Raw genomic sequence first — 25,272 nt, forward strand, 5'->3', positions numbered from 1 at the left:
TTTCTGTAGTGAGCTGACAGCGCTGTATCTGATGCACTGAAATCACAGGCTCTGTTGTCAGTCCACCCCACCCCTCATCTCCCTAACATAAGGGGGAGATATTAGTGGATTTCAGAACAATAATGCTTGGTATTCCAGTATTGTCTGGTTTAGCAATATAGTTAAGTAAAGTAAAGAAGACCAGTCATGGGAGAAACAAAGAGGCTGCCATTGGCTGAAAATACTAGTTCCCTGGCTGTCATGTTGATGCAATGGCTTTAGAACTTTGTATATTTCTAAAAAAAAAAAGCCAATAAAAAAGTATTAAGGATTCCAATTTTCCTGATTTACATGATTATTCAGGTCAGCTTTTAAATAAATAAAACCAGATGTAGCTAGGCAACAATCATGTTCAAACAGGGATCAGCAATAGTATTCTCCATATTGTTTTAATTCTCAAAGTAAGGGCCAAGATCAAGAATGCAGAAAAGAATTCCCGACTTTCCTGAAGTGTATTCAGATCTGTGACTTAGGAAGTACTATGGTCAGCAATGGTAGCCTTGCATTTCTCTCATGACATACTTACTTTAAATTAACCTGTAATTTGCCTCTTGCATGGTTCACGTAACTGCTGACCTCACCAATGCCAGATACTGGGGGCATACGACTGACTTCACATGACAGAGATGTTGCTTACTGATTGATCATTCAGTATTCAGGCAGTCAATTAAGTCACACAGAGCTTACACAAGGCTTCCTCTCTTCACACCTGATGGTTGGGTGGAATGTGAAAGTTTGAGGAAATTAAAAGAAGGTCAGCATGCACAGTTGGAGAGGGTGGAAGTTAAGTGTAGCCCACCTCCTTAAGAGCCACAGATGAACTGGGATCCCCCACCCTGCACAGCCAGGCACACCGAATTTTCACAGGCACTCCAGAGACAGAGAACAGTCTGTGATTTTGTTTTGTTTCATTTATTGAGGGTTAATAACTTTGATAAAGATGGGAGATTATGGGATGCCCACTTGACTTCAACAAAACCGTAGCAACAACTCAAGGACATCATCCTATATGCAGTCTCCTTGACACTCCTTCTGCACTTCACTTGCTTGCTGGCTCCAGCTAGATGACTGTTAGTGGATCTGACAGGTACAGTCAGATTTAACAATGGCCCTTTTCAGGCAGGAACCTGATGCCCCTTGTTGTGTAGCAGAATAAAGTGATCAGTTTATACTTTCCCTCCTGTGGCTACTGGTCCCAGTACCACCTCTTCAGGCACTGCCAACCCACCTGGCTGCAGCTGTCCCTTTCACTATCCCTCCAGGCTAACTTTCCTCCACAGTCCTCCAGACTGACTGACACCAGCCCACCCGGCTGACTGTGCAGGAGATCTCCCAGGGAAGGGATGAAGACTTGGCACTTCACTGTCTATAGGAAAAACTGGCTACATGTGGCAGTCTCCCCCCTTGTAAGTCCCCAGTAGTGCTGCTCTACTCATACTGTCCTTTCTTTTGCTCCCATGCCTCTAGAAAGGGCTTCCTCCCTTCCTCCGTGTGTTGTGGCAGGATCCTTCCAGCACCCGAGCCCGAGCCCAAGGTCACCCCCCCTGACTAGGGAGTACCCGAGGGTCACCGCCAGCCTCCTCAGCACTAAATCTCCATCTTCCACCCGACTGCCCCTGCTGGCATGGCTCATGCCTATTTATGAGGTAAGCCCCCCCCCTCGCCAGCTCTTTACTGCGGATTGACCAAGGCCCTAATAAATATTCCAGGCAGCTCCTCCTAACCTCCACCCACTAGCTCTAGAAGTTTCTAAAACCTTCTAGACCAGGGGGAGGCACCAGAGGAGCTGTCAGGGTGAGTCATCTAGCCCTGTCTCACTGAACCGTGACCCAAATTCACAGCTCAGGCTTAGCCCTGAGATAACTAGATTTACCTTTACTAACCCTACACTAAAAAAAAAAACTATCCTACCTCTAGCACACACTAGAGCAGGGGTTTCAAACTGGTGGCCCTCCAGCTTTTGTGAAACTACAAGTCCCATCATGCCTCTATCTATGGGAGTCATGCTTGTAACTGTTAGCCTTGCAATGCCTCATGGGAATTGTAGTTCTGCAACAGCTGGAGGGCCACCATTTTGAGACCCTTGCAGTAGGGGGTGCTACAAAAGTGGTTTCTTTGCTCTGCATGGGCAAAGCACAGCTTCACTTAAAAGCAGATCTATCACATAATGTCCCTATTAAAAACCGAGAAGTTAAATAAAATAAATCTTTTTTTTTGGCCTTGCTGGCTGTAGCTCCACTCCCACGAAGCCTAAAAATATGGGCACTCCCATGGGGGTAATTACAGCCAGCACTGAGTCCTGCCCCCTCTCCATTGTGCAGTACTGTGTCTCCTCATCTCCTCTCCCAAGTTTACACCGCAGCCTGCAATTCATTGGAGAAGGTTTAAACTATCAGCTTGTGTGGTGAATGATTGCAGCTGGAGAAAAGGGCTTTCATTCACAAAAACACAATCTGACAACACAAGCCAAGCATTATACCAGGCTGTCTCAGACAAGTATAATTGCCACTATGTGCTATTGTCAGCTTGTGTTTTTGTGAATAGAAGACATTTTCTCCAGATGCAATTATTCACCACACAAGCTGACAGTTTCATCTTTCTCCAATGAATAGCAGGTGAGCAATACCACTGTCAAAGCAATCAATTAAAGTTAATGAGGGCGTACTGCAACCAGTAGTTAGGCCTTTTTACGGCTAAAACAGGCAGTATGAAAGTAACAAATCGCCTCTAAAAAGAGATCCACTGCAAATAACTTGTCAGAGGGGTGGTAAGGGCTGCCACACGTGAGAATGAGCCCTAATGTCCTGGTCATATTACTTTTCTCCAATGTAAGTAAGCAACACAGACTGTTCATGGGCCTACTTCAGCCCGTTGGATCAAAATGAATAGCCGCAGAACACTGATAAAGCCATCTTTCTGCTTTCTCCACCCTTATGAATGTTAACAAAGGTAAAATTACTGTACCACACAATGTAATCAAGCCTAATTGGCCGAGACTGCTGTCTTTCCCTCTCCAAGCCTGAGTACTGCAGTCCAAGGGACTAGAGGAGGTTAAGCATATTCAGGAACACTAGTTCAATACAAAGAACACCATCAATAATTTTTATTGAATACTCAAATGGGTTAAAGGGTGTTTATTTTTGACTGGCGTTCAGCTTGTAGGGCTATGTGTAACACAGCTGTTTCAATCTTGTTAGATAAGGAGAGTTGTGAAATTGTAGCCTTAGTAGTGATGCAGGGTTCAGTCAAGTCCTTACCTGTTTTTAGCAGGTGCTTCTGTGCTTGCAGGGAAGTTACGATATCCTAGGAATTTGCAAACAGAAAATAGAAGCTAGTAAAAGAGAGTTACTATTTCTGGACATATTAACTTTTCTGCAGCAATTTAGTTTACATGGGTCAGTGACTGTCCTGCAAACCACATTGATCTGCAAAGTCTTATTAAAGTGGAACTTTAAGTAAGAAGTCAACATTTGGCAAACAGGCAGGATTAAAATGCAGAAGTGCCATACTATGGGGTTTATTTTCTAACTTCTAACCTCGGCTTGTTCAATTAAGCTTTGGTAATAAAACCTGGAAGCTGATTGGTTTCTATGTAGAAGTAAACTTGATTTTGCACGCTCTGGCTTTAGTAAATAAACCCCTATGTCTCTACTGCACTAAGGTTCCATTACCTGCCTGTACACAAGTAGTTCATTGTACAAATTTCGGCAATGCCAGGATGAATGAACTCTCACGCACAGGAGAGCCATTATCACGGCTGTGCCAATGAAAATAGCTGGCAATCGGTACCCAGAAGCTGATCCAGTCAAAGATGGCGGCAGCTGGAGGGGAGCTCCAGGTGATCACAGCGCTGGAGAGAAGGTGAGTATAGTTTTACTTTAAATGGATGTTACAATCCGATTGTACAAACTCCTTTAGATTTATCAAAATTGTGTAACATGATGTCACTAAACAACCCAAATTAATTTGCAACTAGTCATGCAATAAATAGTTATTAGTAGATCTAAAGGAGATTGTACAATCAGGTTGTCAAGTGTTTTATCAGGTTTAAAGCTGTTCTAACAGGGAAAACATATTTTGCTAATAGTGCTGCTTGCCTGCTCTATTCTGTCTCCTGTACATTCCTTACGGCCAGCGAGGCAACACAATATAATGATAGGCCAATAGGAGTATGTAGGAGAAGGGAAGTTCTGATATTAGCTACCAGATCTTGGAGGCTGCTGCAGGTATGAGCAGTTACCTCTAGTTTTCTGAACATTAAACCTTCAGTGTTTCTTTTTTCTCTAGCAGTCTCTTTAAAAGAACCTTCGACTGGGGTAGAATGGAAGTTGCCATTTGCTGAGCTGAACTCTCCTCCTGGAAATGCTAGTGGATGGCCGCCATGATGAATCAGTAGGTTGAACAGCTTCTAAACCACTGATGTAAAAGTAGTATTCAGATTAGTTCTGGCTTTTTTATCATGCTTGTCCCAGATGAGTGACTTGGGAGGCAATGGAGTCAGAGACAGCCAGGAGGCAAACATATTCAAAAGGAAATCATTATGGCAGCCTATGTATTCCAGTACAGTTTTCCTTTAACAATCACAGCCTGCAGAAACTAATGGAACCCAAAAGTATATTAGCATATCAAATCAATATCACTTGTGGCTAAAAAATAAAAATGCATTCAATATTTAGCTTAAAGATCCTGAAACCACAGCCTGCCCTGGTGTAAAGTAGTATGGGCTGAAACCACAATACTGCTGTTTAATCAGTTGTGTAATATCCATCCATGATCCACCGCAAGGCAATGCAAAACAGGCGCAATGAGACACACTGGGAGGGATTTACTAAAACTCAAACACACAGTATCTGGTGCAGCTGTGCATAGTAACCAATCAGCTTCTAACTACAGCTTGTTCAATTAAGCTTTGACAATAAAACCTGGACACTGATTGGCTACTATGCACAGCTGCGTCAGATCCTGTGTGCACCAGTTTTGGTAAATCTTCCACATTATGGGACATGTTTACTATTAGTGTAGCACTACCCCCACAGGAGCCACTGGATAGAATGGGTTCTCCATTCTTTGCCTTGACCTGTTCAAGAACTTCAGCCCCTCCGACACATCAGGTTGAATACAGAAAGCATGCATTATCACAAAAAATCACAGAAGGAAATACCAGATACCCAATAATGCTAATATATCAATAAACAGGCACTAAATAAATTAGTAAAGGCAAGCCTTAATGTATTGTCACACAATATACCCTGTTTCCCCGAAAATAAGACCTAGCGTGATTGTCGGTGATGGCTGCAATATAAGCCTTACCCCCCATATTAGCTCTAGTTAAAGTCCTTGTAGGTCTTATTTTCAGGGTAGGGCTTATTTTTGGGGAAACAGGGTAGGGCTTATTTGGGGGTAGGGCTTATATTGCAGCCATCACCGACAATCATGCTAGGTCTTATTTTCGGGAAAACAGGGTAGATAATAACAAAAGAAAGCATAGAAATGGATTGGCAATAGTAAGGACACAATTTGACATAAATGAAATCAGTAGCACTAGACATAAGATGACACTTTGCACCAGATCAATGTAAACAGTATAAGGTCAGCGGAGGGCAGCAATGGACCATAATGTGGCCTAATTAGGAGACGATACTGCCAAGGAGACGATACTGCCAAGATGCCTTACTGGTGACTATGCTAGGCCTAGGCTCACCGGGCAGAGGTACTCACCAAATAAATAACGGACTAGGATGGCTAAGTTGAGAGGGTGGTGGGGGGGTCAGTCCTGTATGTTGTTCTTCTGCCAACTATAGTTGGGCCTTTTAGGAAGCATTGGTACACTTAAAAACATTCTTGGTAAAGCAGCACTCAGTATCAGTATAGGTGCATTATAGGTGTGGTATGGGTGCAGTATAGGTACAGTATGATCAATGACCTGCTGCCTCTAGCGGCTTAGTCCCTGCAAGCAATGTCAACAATTAACAGTGAGCCCTCTCACCAGTCCCTGTGGTGCGCTGTGAACTGTCGCTGTGAAAGGGGGTTCCCACTGCCTCTCCACAGAATGCCTCTCATGATCAGCAGTGGGAAGAAGAAGTTGAGAGTAGGCTCCGGTCTCCCTGCAGCAATGGTGCAGATGTGATTGCTGTGGCCCATGCGACTCTATGCCAGGTGTCTCCATTCCCAGGCCTCAAGCTCTTGTCCCTGCTGGCTCACATGGACTCCCTCGGTGCCAAGAGGAAGAAGTTGTTTGTGCAGTCCAGTAAAAAAGTTATTCTACCACTCCCACTATGCTTTGGTATATTCTGGGAATTGTAGTGTAAAGGGTCCATGAGTCTCATTCTATGGCTGCTGCCCCAGACTTCAATTCTCATGAACCTCAGCATTCTGAATAGATGTCCATAGGCTTTCCTGGCTTTAGCTCACCCCCTGCTGACTGGGGGGCATAGTGCAACACACATCCAGCAGAACATGAGAAAGTGAAAGTAAAACGGACTGTAAAGAGGATAATGTTTCTGTAGTCTACCACCTGGCTACATTAGATTTGTCTGATTCTCTCTGCCCTTCAAGGCTCAACACTGCAACACTATAAAACCCATGTGTTTAAAGCCCAACGCTAGAGAAAATAAAAATGCTTCCTTGCAGTGGGGCTGCCCCTGCACTGCAAAGGTTAAGCGCTCGTTTAGGCCTAGGAGGAATAAGAAAAGCTGTTTTACTTACCCAGTTCTTCACTTACGCAGCTGTTGGAATTCCCCTACATGCCAGCAGTGGACTGTTCCTCAGCATCCTCACATCCAATGCCAGGCTATGGGCTCTCCATTGGACATGATTACATCAGAGGGCCTCTGACTGCTGGGGCTGTAAGGACCTGTCTTATAGCGTGGAGGTGTCTGTATAAGCAAAGAATAAGGTAAGTAAAACTGCTTTTCTTGTACCTCTAAACCTAAATAAGATTTAACCCTTGCAGTGTGGGTGCAGCCCACTGCAAAGGAGTATTTTTACTTTCCCTGAAGTTAAGCTTTAAAGGGAGCATGAAGGCTACCATTGCTGACTTCCTGTTCTACAAATGATGGTTGCCTGGCTGTCTTGCTTCAATACTTTGACCAAGAACTAATCTACAGATAAGAACTTCCCTTTGGCATTCTAGGCATGCTTGTTCTGGGTCAGTGGGGTTAATTTACTAAAGGCGAAGTGGCTGTTGACTTTGCAAGGGAACTCCATAGCGCTTAGTGCATGTGGTGAAATTACACTTGAAAAAAATACCCAATCACATCCAAGGAAAATAAAAATAAAAAAACAGTTTTGCTTGCACTAATTGGATGATAGAAGTCAGAAGTGCTTTCCCTCATGCGCTAAGCTCTGAAGAACATACCTTTGCAAAGCGAAACTTCCCTTTCAATGTGAACAGTATATTTACCTTTAGCCTTCAACCCCTATTTACCTTCAACCCCACTGGCTCCATGTACTGAAGTCTGTAGGCCAGCACTTCAGCTGGACAACTAGCATTTTTCAAGCAGGTAAGCAATGGCAGCCTCCATATTTCTGTACAGGAAGGTTTACTTTAAGGAAAATATGTTGCAGACTTTTGCAAAACGCTCAGAGCCAACTGTCCAGGATTGCAGGCACTAGGGTTAAACACACAGAAAGTTGTTGCACAGTACGCTAAATGACTGGTAGCCTGATATGCAATATACATGTGCCTATTAGGGGAAAAGGCTAATCGGTCCAGCAGATCTGGGGTTACTTTTTGGACGCAGCTCAGGGACAGCATGCTGCAATCAGACAAGGTGCTGCGTATAAAAATGCTGCTAGCAACTGACTGCGGACCTGTCTGTGGACCTGCAATGTTGTGCTCTGCATTTTTGTTGGGAGTGTTTTTGGCACAGATGACATTTCATACAAAAAGTGAAAAATAGCTGCCGATGTAAAGTACAGTTTCTGTTGATTGTATACTGGGACCACGTTTACTTCCAGTGTTTTCATTAGGGATAACCTGTGTGTAGATATCCTCTCCACAGGAATAGAATTTTTGTTTCTGTTCTGGGCCTTAAAGAACAAGCCTTGCATTCCTGTCAGCTATGAGATAAGTAAAGCCTAAGGCTGGGTTCACATCTAAGCCACATGCGGCTTCCAGCAGGGGTCCGGTGCGTCCCCATTCACTGTTTCAGGTCTGATTTCAGCCCGAATTTTTGGCTGAATTTGGACCTGAAACGGACCAAAAGACGCATAGGACCCAGTGCAAATTAGCACCAGAGCCGCAGCCAAGGTATGTGAACCGGCTCCAAAGAGAGCCGTTCACAATCTCCTGCTATTGCGAATTAGATGCGCGGAACCCACATCCAATTCGCACTAGTGTGAACCCAGCCTCAAGTAAAGATGCACTTTACAGTGTATCTGTAGCCACTGGAGGATGTGATGTAGAGATTCCTTAAAGTGATACTAAAGTCTATTTTTTTGTTTTTTATGTTAAAAATAACAAACATGTTATACTTTCCTGCTCTGTGCAATGGATTTACAAAGATCAGCCCAGATTCTCCTTTTCTCGGGTCCCTCTTTGGCTCTACTGGCCCCTCCCTCCTGTTGAGTGCCCCCACAGCAAGAAGGTTGCTATGGTGCCACCCGAGCCAAGCCGCAGCTCCCTGTGTCCATTCAGACACGGAACCGCAGCCCGGCCCCGCCCTCTCTCTCCTCATTGACTTTGATTGATAGCCAATGGCGCTTCACTGCCATCTCAGCCAATGAGGAGGGAGAGTCCCGGACAGCCAAATCTCTTGTGAAAACACGCTGGATCGAGAGGGAGCTCAGGTAAGTATTAGAGGGGCTGCTGCACACAGAAGGCTTTTTATTTTAATGCACAGAATGCATTAAGATAAAAAAACCTTATGCCTTTACAACCACTTCCTGTTAGGAAAAAGGTTGTCCGCAGGACCAGATGTGAGGGGAAATCCCTCTAAGGGCGCTTTCACACTCACAGCGCCCGGGCGTCGGCGGTAAAGCGCCACTATTTTTAGCGTTGCTTTACCAGTGTTTTAGCAGTGCTTTTCGGGCGCTAGCGGGGCGCTTTTAACCCTCACTAGCAGACGAAAAAGGGTTCAAACTGCCGGCAAAGCGCCGCTGCCCATTGATTTCAATGGGCAGCGGCGCTTTAGCTTTAAAGCGCCTCAAAGAAGCTGCTAGCAGGACTTTTTTGATGTCCTGCCAGCTCACCACTCCAGTGTAAAAGCCCTCGAGCTTTCACGTTGGAGTGAAAGGAGAGGCGCTTTACAGGCGCTATTTTTAGCTCTATAGCGCCTGTAAAGCCCCTCAGTGTAAAAAGGGTCTAAAGCCTCATTGACACAGGTGTCAAAGCACATTTATGTACAGCGTCAAAAGGTGTTTGTTTATGCCACTGCAGCCTATATAAGACAATGCAGACCCGGTGGCTGTACAGACACATACAGCAGCATGTCCTGATTTGACAAGCAGGCAGGGGCTCAGCCTGAATGTGCACTGTCTGCGTTCAAGGGCTGTATATCCACTGCCTTTGCATTCACTTGCGGTACATAAGCTGCCTGGCCACAGCTCCAGGTTGCACCAGCTGCATAAATAAATATCTCATTCATGCTGTATGGGTCTCAAATGAGGCCTAACAGCAACATAGACAGAAGAAAAGAAAACAAAAAAAGAAACGAACGAGCCCCTTCCAGTGGCGCCTGCTTACCACTCCGAGGGCTGACATCTTCTCCTATCCTTTCTTCCGGGATTGCGGGCTCAGTCGATGTGAGTCATGAGATGTAGATATGGTAATTTTTAGTAGGGTTCCCTGACACTGGAAAGTAATTTCAAGGGTTCCTCTGTGTTAAAAATGTTGAGAATGGCTGTCCTAAACGGCGCACGTTTAGGAGATATTAATTTTCCCTACAGGTAAGCCTATAATAAGTAAAAATAACAAAGCTGGGTTTACAACAGCTTTAAGGGCCGATTCGTCACCTAGTTTCCAATTTTACATGTGTTGTGATAAGGCAGGCCAATGTACCACATTGCAGAACAGACCTGCAGAGTTTTTTTTTTAAATAGAGCAAGCACAGATGCATCACATCTCTATGTTATGGTGTGTTAAAGGCTCATAAGCGTTGTGGTGCCATTCTTAATTATTAGGCAGCAAATGCTGATGGGGTGCCCTTTAAAATAAATGTAGGGCACAAAACTAAGTCCAGTGTGTGGCAGTACTATTTGAAATTAATGGCACTTCAACCACCAGACTGTTTTATGCATTACGGGATATGTGTTGCTGCAACACATAGAACTGAATAAAAGGAATGCTTTCTAGTTCTTGCCCCAGATATTGCTGTCTGGAAACTATGGTGTTAGAAATGGAATTTATAAACACTGGTGCTAAATTAAGAAATCAAGCTGGACCATGTAGAGCCCATTCACACTTCATTAGACTTGGACAGTCACATTGCACTACTGCCAGCATAAAATTTTGTTATCCTTATGCCACAAACTAAAAAAACTGGATTCAAATATTCACATGGCTTCACCTCACAGATCACAGTCACATTTGTACCAATATAGCTTTTAATGCTACTATCCTCCTGAGTTTAAAAATATGTTAGTGCAAAGCTGCTCAAGGAGGTATGCTTGAGACTGGCCTATGCAGCTTGCATACAAGTGGAGGATAATCTGGGGTCGAGGACCTGGCAATTATTTAAAGTGGAACTAAACCATTTTCGTGATGCCAACATGGCAGCATACTAGTGATAGAGCTCTGCCTCTTGACCACTCCCTCAGGACTAGTGAATAGCATAAATAAAGGCGTAGTTAGCCACCACCCCATTCTTCTTTTTTTTCCTCATACCTTAACACACCAGTGATGAAGTAAGCAGTGTTATGTCCCCCCCTTCTGCCTCCGTGCAGCATCCGGCTGGGTTGAGCCTCTCCCAGTACGAGGTCCCAGGCTCAGGCTGCTAAATGCACTATAGTCTAAGGAGTCCCTTCTGTGGGTCTTGAAGGGGTCCCTGCAGTGTTTCCTCACTAAAAATGAAAGCTGCCAATTATTAATTTTTATTGGCCTTCTGTTTCATTAAGGGTTGCTTTTCCTTTCCTTTGTTCATGTTTTTCTTACCTCTTTTTTCTCCTTCTCTCCCTTCTTTGGTCCCAGGAGCTGACCCTGCATTCGCACCATTCGGACGTATAGGGCAGGTCTTCCCAAGGTTACATAGTAGGTGAGGTTGAAAAAAGACACGAGTCCAACCCAAGTGTGTAATTATATGTCAGTATTACATTTATATCCCTGTATGTTGTGGTCATTCAGGAGATTCTCTGCTGGCCCTCTGCTCTATTGATATGCTTGTGTTGCCCTGAATGGCGGGCAGACACATAGCCTCTTCTGTCAGTTGGAGTTCTCTGCTAAGATCCTCGCCTACAGGCATTTGATGTTTGAGCTCCCCCCCTGTTGTACTACAGATACTACACCTTTAAAAAAAATAAACATTTTTTATTTTGGGGGGGGGGGGGGGCTTCTCTTTACTTTTTTTATGGAGTAAATTTGTTTTTCCTTACCCCAAAAATACTTCCTAAATAACTGTCTTCTCTTCCTGCCTTTCCTGTTTCAGCTGACTGCCCCACCTGGCTTTCAGCCATGAGTGAGTCACCGCTTATACAAGACCCTCAATGACCAAGGTAGGGGACCACCGTTTTGGATATGTTTTCAGGTTTTTGCAAAAAAAAAAAAAAAGTGCCTTCTTATTGCGGTTCGCTTTGATATGTTTTTAGCCCCGCACGCTCACATTCTCGAAGATCTAGAGCCAGAGAAGAAAAAGATTCCTCAGGAGAGCGCAGCCACAGGCACCGCTCCCATTCCAAAAAGAAGTAAAAAAAGAGGCGGCACGCCTCCTCTTCTCCTGAGCAATACCAGCACCCTAATAAAAAGATCTGCTGGGCCTGTGGAACAGCCCCAATGCCCAACAAGCTAGTGTGCAAGGGCTGACTAGAAGAGTTTGCTGTGGATAGAAAGCAGGAGACTGCACAAGTGTCAACCTTACTGAAGAAGGCGGTGCGAGACTCCATCTCGGAAGTCACCTCCATTATCCCAGCCAGATAGCCCATTAGTGGTGCTAGTCAGGAAGCCCTGGTAGAGGATCAACCAGGGACTTCTGCAGGTAGCGCTCCTCATTTCAGCACTGTCTCTGCAGAGTCGGTGCAGCAGGCGGAAGCCAGCACTTCCTCCTATTCGGAGAGTAATCCAGAACAGCTCGGGTTTAGCTTTTCCCTGGTGGAGCCATATATCCAGGCAATCAAGCAGGCCATTAGATGGGAGGAGGAGGCCCCCAAGAAGACGAATACCTATTTTCCGTTACTCCAAAAACGGCAATCCTTTTTTCCTTTCATGGAGGAGATTAAGGGCGTCATTAGGCTAGAGTGGCAGAACCCCGAAAAAAGGTTCTCTTTTAACAGACTGCATAAGTTATATCCCCTGCAGGAGGCAGATATAGCCTCACTTGACTCCCCTCCGGTGGTGGATGCAGCAGTGGTCAGGCTGGCCAAAAATGTTACCCTCCCAATGGAGGATTCAGCCAACTTTAAGGACGCAATAGACAGGAGGACAGATTTAGACTTAAAAAGAGTCTATCAAGCGGCTGGAGCAGCCAAACCAGAGGTTCAGGTGGCGAATGGAAGGGTACCAAATTCCAGCAGAAAAACACAAAGGAAAGGAGGCTACCTCAAGGACCTTGGCGAGCTGGATCGTCAAGCTTATTCGCAGAGCGTACGGGGCAAGAGGGTGTGAACTTTCTGCAACGGTGACTGCACACTCTACCAGGGCAGCCTCGTAGGTGGCCCTTTCAAATGTGTCTATGGAGACCATCTGCAGAGCAGCTTCATGGTCTTTGCAAAATACCTTTCTAAGGCATTATAGAGTAGATCCGGGTGCCTTATCTTCTGTAGATTTTGGGAGAACAATCCAATCTTCTCTTACATTGTAAATAAACTAACATTGTTTAAGCAGTACCCACCCTAGCAGTTAGTTATTTATCACTAGTATGCTGCCATGTTGGCATCAGGAAAAAGGAAAATTGTATCAAATACTTACCGTAATTTTCCTTTCCTGATGCCAAACCGTGGCAGCATACGGACCTACCCTTGTACATTACGTTTTGGTATACGGCTTGTTACAAAGAATGGTGTGGCGGCTAACTACGCCTTTATTTATGCTATTTCCTGGTCTTGAGGGAGTGGTCAAGAGGCAGAGCTCTATCACTAGTATGCTGCCATGGTTTGGCATCAGGAAAGGAAAATTATGGTAAGTATTTGATACAATTTTCCATTTTATCCTTTACAGCCAAGGAAACTGCCATCTTACCCTCCATTGGGTATGCAGTTGCCATGGTGCTGTGAGATCAATTATGACACCCGCCATTTGATGGTTTTACAATTTAGTTGAGAGCACAAGCAGCTATGACAGTTATCATGGCATGCCTTGGAATGTAATTGTTTTGGGAAAACATTAGGTTGGCGAGTTTAGTTTCACTTTAAAACTAAATGGGTTAATGGTACAAAATCATTGCAGTACCTGTCAGACAAGGATAAGTCTTGAGATACTAAGGCACTAAAAATAATAATTATTTTCTGTATACATAGATTCCTTGTGTGGCTAATCATTTTATAAGATGGCTTGCAAGAACAGATAAAACAGAGGAATGAACATGGCTCCAAAGAGGATTGTGGTAAAAAGTATAAAAAGGCTACCAAAACAGGTAAATAGCTAAAAAAAAACAAAAAAAATAATTTCATCACCCCCTCCCCCAAACTTTGTTTATCTCATTTATAATCAATTGAGCTAGGTGAACAACTATCAGCCGAAGAGGGAATGCATTGTATCAAATGCAGTCACTCTTTAGGTATTCAGGCAGCCCAGGTGTTGTGGCTGCTTGAATACAAAAGCTGGCAGAGGAGGTTCCTCCATTCTTGCTGTTTAGCATGAATGGGGCAATCAAACCATTTATGGCTAGCCTAAAATACAGTCAGGTGAACGACTTGACACTCTTTCAGGCATAAAGTAAGTATGGTTTGGGACAGAGAGGGCACACAACGCAAAATGATATTCCTAAACATGCGTATGCTGTATAACAATGGATTCCAAACTGTGGCCCTTTACTTGCCTTTATTCGGCCCTTGGGGCACTATTCCTGCCACTGATTCGAGACACTATTTTGCCAACTAACATCAATGGGGTACCATTTCTCCCACTGAAAACAACAATGGGGCACTATCCCTCCCAATGATACCAATGATGGGGCACTATTCCTCCCCATAATACCAAATGTGGTAATGTTTTCTTCCACTGATGCCAGATAAGTTTACACTCCCGCTGGCCACAGTCCGGCCCTCCTAACGACTGAAAGACAATAAACTGTCCCTTTCTTTAGAACGTTTGTAGACCCCTGTTAATATTGCACCTCAATGCTTTTTTTTCCCAAAAGTCAATAGTCTTCTTGATCAGCAGTGGATTGTCATTCCCCCATTACCTTGTAAGTACCAGGCACTCAGTCAAACCTCTTTTGTGGCAAGTAACTGCTCATTCGCTGTATACTTGAGCTTAGCAAGTGGAAAATGTAAGGGGTAGGCAATACAGTGTCTGCTTGCATTTCTTGTGCCAACAGCACCCCGGTATTTTCCTGCCCCAGGCATACATGTCTAAGTGTACTCCATGCTTCCCCCACACCAGTAGCTCAATCAACTCTGTGAATGATCAGAGTCAATTGGTCCCAAAGGGGAACCTTAAATTCATGTAGGAAAGCAAAACCTTTTAAAGACTGAAAATGCCACTTGGCTCAAAAATGGATGTATTCAAACTTTGCTCAAAAAATTATGTATTTAAACCTGGCTCAAAAAAAATGATGTATTCAAACTTGATCTCCAGGCTCATAAAGTAATGGATTTAGGGCTGTACATACCATTTTTGCAGACTGTGCAACTACACAAGGACCCTTTGTGTCTTGGGGCACATTTATACTAGATGTAGGTCAGATGGGTGCTGGATGGGAACTGAGGGGTCAAAAATTGGTCCTGCAGAGACCCTTTGGTAATTCTGTCTAACACCAGAGTCAGAGTCTACATAAACTGGCCATTTCATTTATGGGTCAACGTCAAACACTTTTCCTGCTAAATTCTTTATTTCATCTAGGTTACAAAACACATAAAAAGCAGGAGTGATAGCCCCTTGCTTGGTTTTACAATGGCTTTAGTGTCCATGGTCTTCCACTTTGGGAAGATTTAAACTTTGAAAGCTTGACAGAAAAGAGCCACATGACAACCTTCTTACGATCCTCTAAAGAGCGGTCAGTTCAGAAATAACACCGCTGGCCTTCCTGTAAGATGCAAAGTCTGCCACAAGAGAGTAGGGTCATTCTAGTACACTCTTTTTTTTCTCTGTAAACTAAACGTCCTCATCCGTTATCATGTACTTTCTTTCCTCTATGTGAGGTATGCTACAGTTATGTCTATAAACACTGTATACACTAACCTTGGACTGGAGACAGCGCAAAATAGAAATCCAGGCACAAGTTACGCCAGTCAAGGTTCGAATTGTACATGTTTAGATTACACAAGGAACTCTATAAATATAACAACCCATAAAACCAGTGACTACTAATAGGGGATATAGCATGTTTTAAATAGTCATATATGTAGCCTATTCTGCTCTCTTAATCTGTGGACAGTCACTAATGAACTGCATAGTTGTATATCCTTTGCAAGTCCTTCCATTGAATAAGAAAAAATCATCCTTGTTTAAAAGCAAGACTTTATGTCCATTAAACGGGCACCATTTATATGGAGATTTAAGGAGCTACATATAAAAGAAAAGTGAGAAGTTAACCATAGTAACTAATCACATTCTTTGTCTCATTTTCCAGTCAATAAAAGATTAAATATAGTTGGTCCTTATGGGCAACTTCTTGTTTTTCTGTCTGTTTTCCAATTAGCCCTTCTTGGTAAGCTTTTAAGACATGGAAACATAATTTGTTCTTAAAATGATCATAGAATATCATAAAAAGGCAGCCTGTCTATTAGCCTGAATCATTGAAAAACAATGTAACTGACTCGAGCATTGTTTTAACTTTTGCTTAGTATAGGAGACATGTTGTGATTAATGCCAGTAAAAGGGTTAGGTGAGCAGATTCTCCAGAGGGTGAGAAATCTCTAACAGTCTTTGGCTGACGGTGAAATTTGAATTGATCACTTTATTAAAAAAAAGGGCAGCACAGTAGCACTTCCACCTAGCAGCACTAGGGTTAATGGTTCGAATCCCAACCATGGCACTACTTGCCTGGAGTTTGCGTGTTCTGCCTGTGCGGGTTTCCTCCGGCTAATCCGGTTTCCTCCCACACTCCAAAGACATACTGGTAGGTTAATTGGCTCCTGTCTAAATTGGCCTTAGTATGTGTATGTATGAATGTGAGTAAGGCAGCTTAGATTGTAAGCTCCTTGAGGGCAGGGACTGATGTGAATGTATATTATAAAAGTGCTGCGTAAATTGATGGTGCTATACAAGTACCTGTAATGAATACAATTGGCAGATCTCATTACCCATTCATGGTGACCCTAATAATACTATTCTTGTTTTCATAAAATCTTCTCTTATGATGCTTAATTTTAGTATTTCAGTGAAACAGCTTGTGAGTACCAATAAACCTCATACCGCTTACATTTCACATTACTAACATGTTCTATACTTATGTGCTTTGATACAATTTGCTTAAATGACAATCCTTGTATCCTGTTTGTATTATGGCAGCACAAATTATGGCTGAAATCTGGTACTGTGGCAAGCCTTCAAGTGGAATAAGGAGGAAAGAAACATAAAAGATTCTATTGCCAATTCATTTTCTAAAGGCCTCATACACACAGCATGTTTTTTTCCTACCCTGGACTACTTTGCTCCTGGCACAAAAAAAAGCAGATTAAAAAACGCATCTAAAGCCGCATTTTGAACATGCGTTTAGGTGCATTTAGATGCGCTTAGGCATGTTAAGCATTTGGGCACTTATTCATTCCACTGGCTGGAATATTAGGCACATTTACAGGCTTTTATGGGCATCAAGCATTTTTTCTGCTCAAAAGCTCCTCTCCAAAAAGCACAAATTATGGTTTTTCAGCCTCTAAATGTTTATCTTCTAATACGCTTGTGAATGCCTATGTGTGCATGGCCACATAGGCAAACATAGAGTTGAGTCAAACACCTGTAATAGGGGATTTTTTATGCCCTGTGTGCGTGAGTCCAAAGGCTCTTGTCAGTTATCCTGATCCTTGCCTTACAACCTAGTCAACTTGCAGCATGTCTTTACTCTTAAAACAGCCTGAAACAAAAGCAGGATAAGGAAACAGGATTCTGTGGTTATTTAAAAGGTGGCGGAAGGTAGGGCCCTTCCATCTAATTTTGCAGTGAATTTGCTTTTAATTTAAAAAGAAAATTGCATGCAATAAAATTATTTGATTGATTTTACATTAACACATATCTCTACATCTTTCATTCAAACATTCAGGACAGGTAAATCACACTACTGAATTTCTTACCAATATCCATACAAAAGGCAAAACCACACCCATTTAGCCAAGCTCGTCTTTCTTTTTGGACATGTATATATCATTTTTTTCTTTTCAAGGTTGTTCTAAAAGAATGACCATGCATGTATAGTATATACACTGGCAGTGCAATGTTCATTTAGCCTAGTGCATTACATGGAAAGATGGAGAGATAAAAGAATTGGAATGACAAGACTGAGAAATTTTCAGATTCCATAGCTAACCCAACCCTGGGCCTGTTCATCTCCGTCAATGACAAATGTGCTCCTGATGATGCCCTGAGCAAGGAACAAGCAAAAAAAAAAAAATATCGGAATTTTCAAATGGGTGTATTAAACAACTGTGTATGTGTACTGGCTCTACTTATTTTATTTCTATTATACCATCATCATTGTGCTCCACTCTTAGGATCTCTCCTTCTTGTTCTCAATATAGATAGATATATTGTTTGCCCAGGATGAATGTCTATACTAAATAGTCTAGATATATATGTAACGGCCTTTCCACTCTTATAGCTCTGCTGCTACTGCAGTGTTGCTGACTACCACATCAGATCAAAAACCCAAGAGCATACTGCTGCAGCAGAATCTTGATTCATGATTTTCTGTGTAAAGAAATAAAAAAAACCTACTGTTTGTTTTTTTTTTACTATATTATTTACAAAAGCAAATAGGGTGTACAGTCTTGGATAAGCAGTATGGTGATTAGCAGAGCAAAGTCTGACACTGATAAATACTAAACATCCTGTGACTTATTAATAAGAAACAGAGCTGTGTCATGTATTCTCACCTGGAAATCTCCGAACATACAACAGCTGCACACAAGGATGAGCACTCCATGCAAGTGCAGAGGTTTCATTGTTGCTCAGCAATGGGATGTAGCTGATTTCTCTTTTGACACTTCCCCCTGTCAGGAACGGCTGTCTGCTCTTCATTGAAGTCCTGCAGCACCCCTTATTCTTCGGCTGCTGTTTGATGGAGGGACCTTGTACAATTAGCGCCTTTAGTCAATGCTGGTCCTTGCAGAGAGTTGGAAGCATTATCCAGAGAGGTGATATGCAAGTGCAGGCTAGCAGAGTGTGTGAGAGTGTACCAGGATCTCAGTTCCACCCACACAGCTACTATAGTTCTTAGGCAACCACCTCTTTCTTCTGACCCACCCTTGTATTCCAATCTGTCTTCTCCACCCTCTTCTTTTACAAGAGTCCCAATCAGTAAGGATTAGTGAACTAGTGACAATCCATATACTTAGTAAAGCTATGTGCTACTATATCAAATTATAGATTGGCATTTATCCAGCTGTTTTGTCATTGTATTTTCCGACAGTCTCATACCACACAGCCTGGCAAATGCACGTCTTTGACTATTTTAATTATCTCTGGCATGGGAAGTTTCACATTCCATGATGCCATTCATTTACAGCTGGGCTGATATAAAAGAAAACACTCTGCTCCTTTTTTATTAATACTGCATTGTTCATATACATCTCTGTCTAATAGCTCGTACACACGATCCGAAAATCGGACGAAAAATACTGCTATCTACACGATCGTACGATAATCGGATCGTTAGTACAGAACTTTTGAGAGCCAATCACGACAGTTCATCCGATATTATCCGAATGGACAAACACTAAAATTTGTCTCTTACAATACCAGATCGTACGATTTTCATTTAATCAGTACAGTTGTCGTCCGAAAATACAATACAAATACACTACAACATATGACATCACTTACGATTTTTTATTCTGTTCTACGAGAATATTTGTTACTTTAGTAAACTCTTCAGCTTCGATATACGACTAGCATGCAAAAAAAAAAAATGGACGATCTGTCGTCCGATTTATGGATGGTGTGCACGGGGTATAAGACATAAAGAAAGGGAATTAAACCATTTTTTCCATTTGACCTGGCTTGCTATGGGGACAACAAAGTATTTTAGTATACAAGCAAAAAAGGAGAGACGATAAGAGTGAGTATTGTTAAGTTTGGAAACAATGTCTGCTGTTAGGTGCAATTTGTCTATTCACAGGCTTCTTACGTTCAGCCTCCTCCATCCATCATGACCTGGTCTGCATCTCACTGTTGTGATTTTCATTCTAAACCATCTGAATCCATGTCATCCATTCAGAAATTGTAACAGCTGACACTGCGAGTAGGATTTATAGGATTGTTTTCTTAGTAGGTGGTTTAAAATTGCACTCACATTGTGCCATGACAGGGTACAAAGTTCTCAGCAACCTGCACAGGGATAAGATTCTTGCCTTTGCTGATTTATTTTATTCTTAACATTTTGCTTGGACTGTGAAGAATGGGGTACCAAACCCCTGAAAACTTGTCTTGAAAATGTAATTGTTCATTCATAATACAAATCAATCAATTCACAAGGATAAAACTACACTGAAGCAAATTAACTAAAATGTAACTAGGCGTGACAGCATTTTTTCTCCTACAGAACTGTAAAAGCATTCCTCTGTTTCATTGTTACAGGGGTGTTTGCATAGTAAAATTAGATGAGGACTGAGTACCTTGATTTAAAATAATAGATCCTCTTTCTATGGTATTTTTGTTAGTAGTGGCTTTTACTGTATCGCAGTGTTCATCAGGGCAGGAACAAGGAGTCTTTTTTTTCCGCCCATATCCTATATTGGAATCATATATCAATAATGCAAAATTAAATGTAATATTTACAATTTGTAGCCAGCGAGTATGAGGCAATACAGCCACCTAGGAATCAGTTTTTTAAATAACAGCAGTTCTCAAACTTTTTTCAGTCACTGCTCCTTAAAAAGTACGCAAAATCTCAAGGCATCACAGCCTGTAAAAAATGTAAATGCTACTTACAATCAATAGAACTTTTTTTTGGACAGAATGGAGATGGTTTAGAACATCTATTAGGTATGTATTGCTGTCTGTGCCCCCCTGTTAGGGAGATTTACCCATCCTGTTTGTGCTGTTTACTATTGATGGTAAGAGTAAAAGAAAATCCCAAAGTTTGGGTTGTCCCCAGAAAAGTAAGAGGGGAAATCTTCCAGTGGGGACACTGGTTCTGCGGATCTGGGGGCCTCAAGGGATTTACTTAATTTGCAGGGATTTCCTCTCACTTCCTATTTTGGCTATGGGACAGGAAGTGTCTCCTCACTGGGGCACAAATGGCAAAAAAACTGACAGGGGCTATAATCCTCCCTTACTCTATCAAAAATAAGAAAACAATTTTGCTTTTAGTTCTACTTTTCATGTTAGAAGCCCCCTTCACATCGGTGGTCCGTCCATCACAGAATCCTCTCATCGCATCTCTAATCTAATTGAAAAAAAGACACAAGTTTATCTGGTTCAACCAATAAATGGGGAAAAAAAAGAAAATTAAAAAACATATACAATCCTATAACCACAGTTGAGCCAGAGGAAGGCAAAAAACCCCCAGCAAAGCATAATCCAATTTGCTCCAGCAGGGGAAAAAATTCCTTCCTGATCCCCAAAAGGCAATCGGATATTCCCTGGATCAACTTTACCTATAAATATTAGTATTCAGTTATGTTATGTACATTTAGGAAATAATTCAGACCTTTTTTAAAGTAATCTACTGAGCTGGACTGAACCAGCTCTTGAGGGCGTTTATTCCACATTTTCCCAGCTCATACTATTAAGAAACCTATCTGTATTTGGAGATAAAATCTACTTTGTTCGCTTTGGAAACCACAGCTTGGCATTGCATGCTATTATTAAGCTTATGATCTACCAAAACCCCCAGATCCTTCTCCACCATTGACTCCTCCATTTATACTCCCCCAAGCATGTATGATGCATGCATATTCTTAGCCCCCAAGTGCATAACTTACATACATTTAGCAACATTAAAACTCAATTGCTACATAGTTGCCCAATTAAACAATGCATTGAGGTTGGCTTGTAAGTTGAAGACATCCCGTAAAGATGCTATTCCACTGCATAACACGGTGTCCTCTACAAAGACATGAAATGCCTCATCCTCCAATCAGTCCCCTCCCCTCCTGTACCCGAGAGGCCCCCATCTTGCAATCAGTACCCAACATTATGGCTCCAGCAGCATGGCAGAGGGTGGGAAGTGGAGCAGGTTTGGATGCGTATCTCCTTAATGCTGGGGGCAGCCTTGCATGCTGTCTGCCCTGAATCAGGATCTTGCTGGATGACATCATGTGTCTTGGCCCTGGACCATAGCAATGCCTAACACTGATAGAATCTGTTTTGTAAACACATCTGTAGGATAACAAATTACACAAACAGCTGAATAAGTCAGGTGAAGAATCCCCACTTTCTCTGGCTACATTCTGAATTTTCTATACACAGAAGCAGTCATGTGTAGAGCTAGTGCTGGGCTTCATTAGAAATTCCTGAATGCTTTACAAACACTGTATCATTAAAGCATTTTGTAATGCATTATTACTTGTAAAAATTAAGATGTTATAAAAAATAAATACAACAGTTTATAAACTAAAGTTCAGAAAAAAAGTGATAAAAAACAAATGATAGTTTCCCTTTATAAGCCTATTCCCCAATGCTCATGTTTGACACTGGGCATTGTATGGCGTACAAATTACATAAAAACAGCATACCACCGCAATAGTATAGCAGTTGGGCTAGATGGAAATTGTTGGTTAGTTTGCCATTGTAAACACAGACAAACAAACCAGCTTTGCAGTTTATAGTAATTGTTGAAAGAACACTTAAAAGGTGAAGTACAGCTAAAGCTTCTTTGGCTGTACTTCTCCTGTGGATCAAAGGAGTGCAGTTTGTTCTGCACTCCTTTGACTAGGGATGAGTCGAACACTCCTCCCGGTTTGGTTCGCAGCAGAACAATGCAAACAGGCAAAACATTTGTTTGAACACGCGAACACCGTTAAAGTCTATGGGACATGTGAAAAATCAAAATGCTAATTTTAAAAGGCTTATATGCAATTTATTGGCATAAAAAGTGTTTGGGGGCCCAGGTCCTGCCCCAGGGGACATGTATCAATGTAAAAAAAAGTTTTAAAAACGGACGTTTTATTCGGGAGCAGTAATTTTAATAATGCTTAAAGTGAAACAATAAAAATGAAATATTCCTTTAAATATTGTGTCTGGGGGGTGTCCTTAGTATGCCTGTAAAGTAGCGCATCTTTTCCCATGTTTATAAAGTTTCCACAGCAAAATAACATTTCTAAAGGAAAAAATGTAATTTAAAACTGCTCGCGGCTGTATTGTTGGATCCTGGCAATATAGATAAAAATACCAAAAATACCAAAAAAATGGCATGGATGTCACCCCCAAAATCCAAACCAGGCCCTTCAGGTCTGGTATGGATATTAAGGGGAACCCACCCACATTTAAAAAAAAAAATGGCATGGGGGTCCCCCAGGCACTATATACTCTGAACAGCAGTATATATACTATACGGCCTGCCCTATATACTCTTCAGAAAATTGGGCCTTGGGCGGTGGTGCTGCCACAGCACTGTAAGCCCTCACAGTTACTCTTGTTGGGCGCAGGAACGGGCCCTGCATTGAAATATTATATCAAAACTTGTAATTATATGCGCCTGTTAAACAGGGGCAGAAAAATTGGGCCTTGGGTGATGGTGCCACAACACTGTAACCCCTCAAAGATACTCTTACTGGGCACAGGAATGGGCCCTGCTGTAAAATATTAGAACTTGGCACTGAGAACTGAAAAATTGTTTAAAGGCATCCGTCGCCCGCCACCTTCTCCACCGCTCCTCCTCTGACTGAACGAAGCCTCAGCAACACGTTGTCCAGCACCAGGAAATTGTAACCTCCCAGGGTCTGGAAATGCGTTGCACAAACCTTTCTTCAAGGCCTCTTGAAGATGTTTCATCCTCTGCTCCCTCTGCGAAGGCAGGATGAGTTCTGCAACCTTACCCTTGTAACGTGGATCAAGAAGGGTTGCCAGCCAGTAATGATCTCTTTCCTTGATACCACGAATCCTTGGGTCCTTTTGCAGGCTTTGCAGGAACAGGGAGGCCATGCAGCCTAAGTTTGCAGAGGCATTTGATTCTGAGTCCCCTGGGTCACTAAGGATCTATCAGGAACCATGAATCAGACTGAGAAGTATAGTTAAATCACACTTGTTTAATAATAATAATAATAAGAAGGTAAACAGAGTAAGCGTAGTCAAAACAAGCCAGGATTCAGTAACCGAATCGGGTAGTCTGCCAAGCATATGTCAGAGAACAAGAGATAAACGTAGTAGTACAGCAAGCAGGATAAGGAGCCAGAAGCAACGTCAGCCGAGCAAGTCTTCAACAGGAACGCAGGAGAAAGTCTCTGTGATGTTGACAAAGGCGAAGGCAGAGATCAATTGAGCGGACAGCTTTAAGTAGGCAGGACTGACGAGCAGAATCAAAAACAGCTGGGTAACTGTGGAGAGAGATGGGAGCTGGCAATTAGCCGATAGCTGAGTGGCTAGCTCAGAGAAGGAAGGGCTGAGGCCAGCCCTGAAGGAATCACATGATCCGTAACTACCTCCTCCCAGCCACGTACAACTCCTTGGGTTTCTGGGGACTGAAAACCATCCTCTAAAGACTGCTGCTGAATGTTATCCTCTACATCCATACTGACACAATCCTCCTCCTCCTCTTCTTCTTGCTGTGTGTTTGGCGGGCCTGCAGGAATGCTATCTGGATAAAGGGGGCCTTAAGAGGTAAGGAAGTCCTCCTCTTCCTCCTGCTGTTCTGCCTCAAGTGCCCTGTCCATTATTCCACAAAGTGCATGCTCCAACAGGAAGACTAGAGGGACAGTGTCACTGATGCATGCATTGTTGCTACTCACCATCCTTGTGGCCTCCTCAGATGTTGACAGGACAGTGCATGCATCCTTGATCAGTAGCCACTAGCGTGGCAAAAAGAAGCCAAGCTCCCCTTACCCTGTCCTAGTGCCATACTCGCACAGGTACTCATTGATGGCCCTCTGCTGTGTGTGCAGCCACTGCAGCATTGCCAACGCTGAGTTCCACCTGGTGGGCATGTCACAAATGAGGTGGTTGGTGGGCAGGTTGCATTCCCTTTGAATGTCAGCCAGCCGAACACTGGCATTGTATGACCGGTGGAAATGACCACAGACTTTTCTGACCTGCCTCAGGAGATCCTGAAATCCTGGGTACCTGCTCAAGAACCGCTGCACCACCAAATTCAGGATGTGTGCCAAACGTGGAACTTGGGTCAAGTGTCCCTGTCGGAGGGCAGACAGAAGGTTGGTGCCATTAACGCATACAACCATTCCTGGCTGAAGCTGGCATGGTGTCAACCACCTCTGAGCCTGCCCCTGCAGAATTGACAGAATCTCTGCCCCAGTGTGGCTCCTGTCCCCTAGGCAGACCAACTCAAGCACTGCCTGGCATCTTTTAGCCTGACTACTTGCGTAGCCCCTTGAATGCTTACGGAGCACCGCTGGTTCAGAGGACAAATCTGCAGAAGAGGCCATAGAGGAAGAAGAAGAGGAGGGGTGGAGGAGAGAGCTGTGGCAGAATAACCACTAGCATTTTGGAGGCGTAGTGGTGGAAGAAGCTCCAACAACACTGAACCCTGTGCTGCATCCTTCCCAGCTGCCAGCAGAGTTACCCAGTGCACTGTGAAGAAAAGGTAACGTCCCTGCCCATGCCTGCTGGACCATGAGTCAGTGGTAATATGAACCTTACTGCTGACTGCCCTG

The 25,272-nt window shown here is 43.0% G+C and overlaps 1 protein-coding gene across 1 annotated transcript in view; it reads right to left on the bottom strand.

Moving 5' to 3' along the window:
• Positions 1 to 18,705, bottom strand: part of LOC141106149 (neurotrypsin-like) — a 68,620-nt gene extending 49,915 nt beyond the window's left edge. Inside the window, exons 1-2 of the mRNA XM_073596671.1 lie at positions 18,379 to 18,705; positions 3,297 to 3,342 (exon numbers count right to left, since the gene is read on the bottom strand). Coding sequence (XP_073452772.1) covers positions 3,297 to 3,342; positions 18,379 to 18,447 — 115 coding nt within the window. The 5' untranslated portion in view covers positions 18,448 to 18,705. The remainder of the gene's footprint in view (positions 1 to 3,296; positions 3,343 to 18,378) is intronic.
• Between the last annotated feature and the right edge of the window lie 6,567 nt (positions 18,706 to 25,272).

Source organism: Aquarana catesbeiana, linkage group LG08 (assembly GCF_042186555.1).
Source record: "Aquarana catesbeiana isolate 2022-GZ linkage group LG08, ASM4218655v1, whole genome shotgun sequence".
Taxonomy (NCBI): Eukaryota; Metazoa; Chordata; class Amphibia; order Anura; family Ranidae; genus Aquarana; species Aquarana catesbeiana.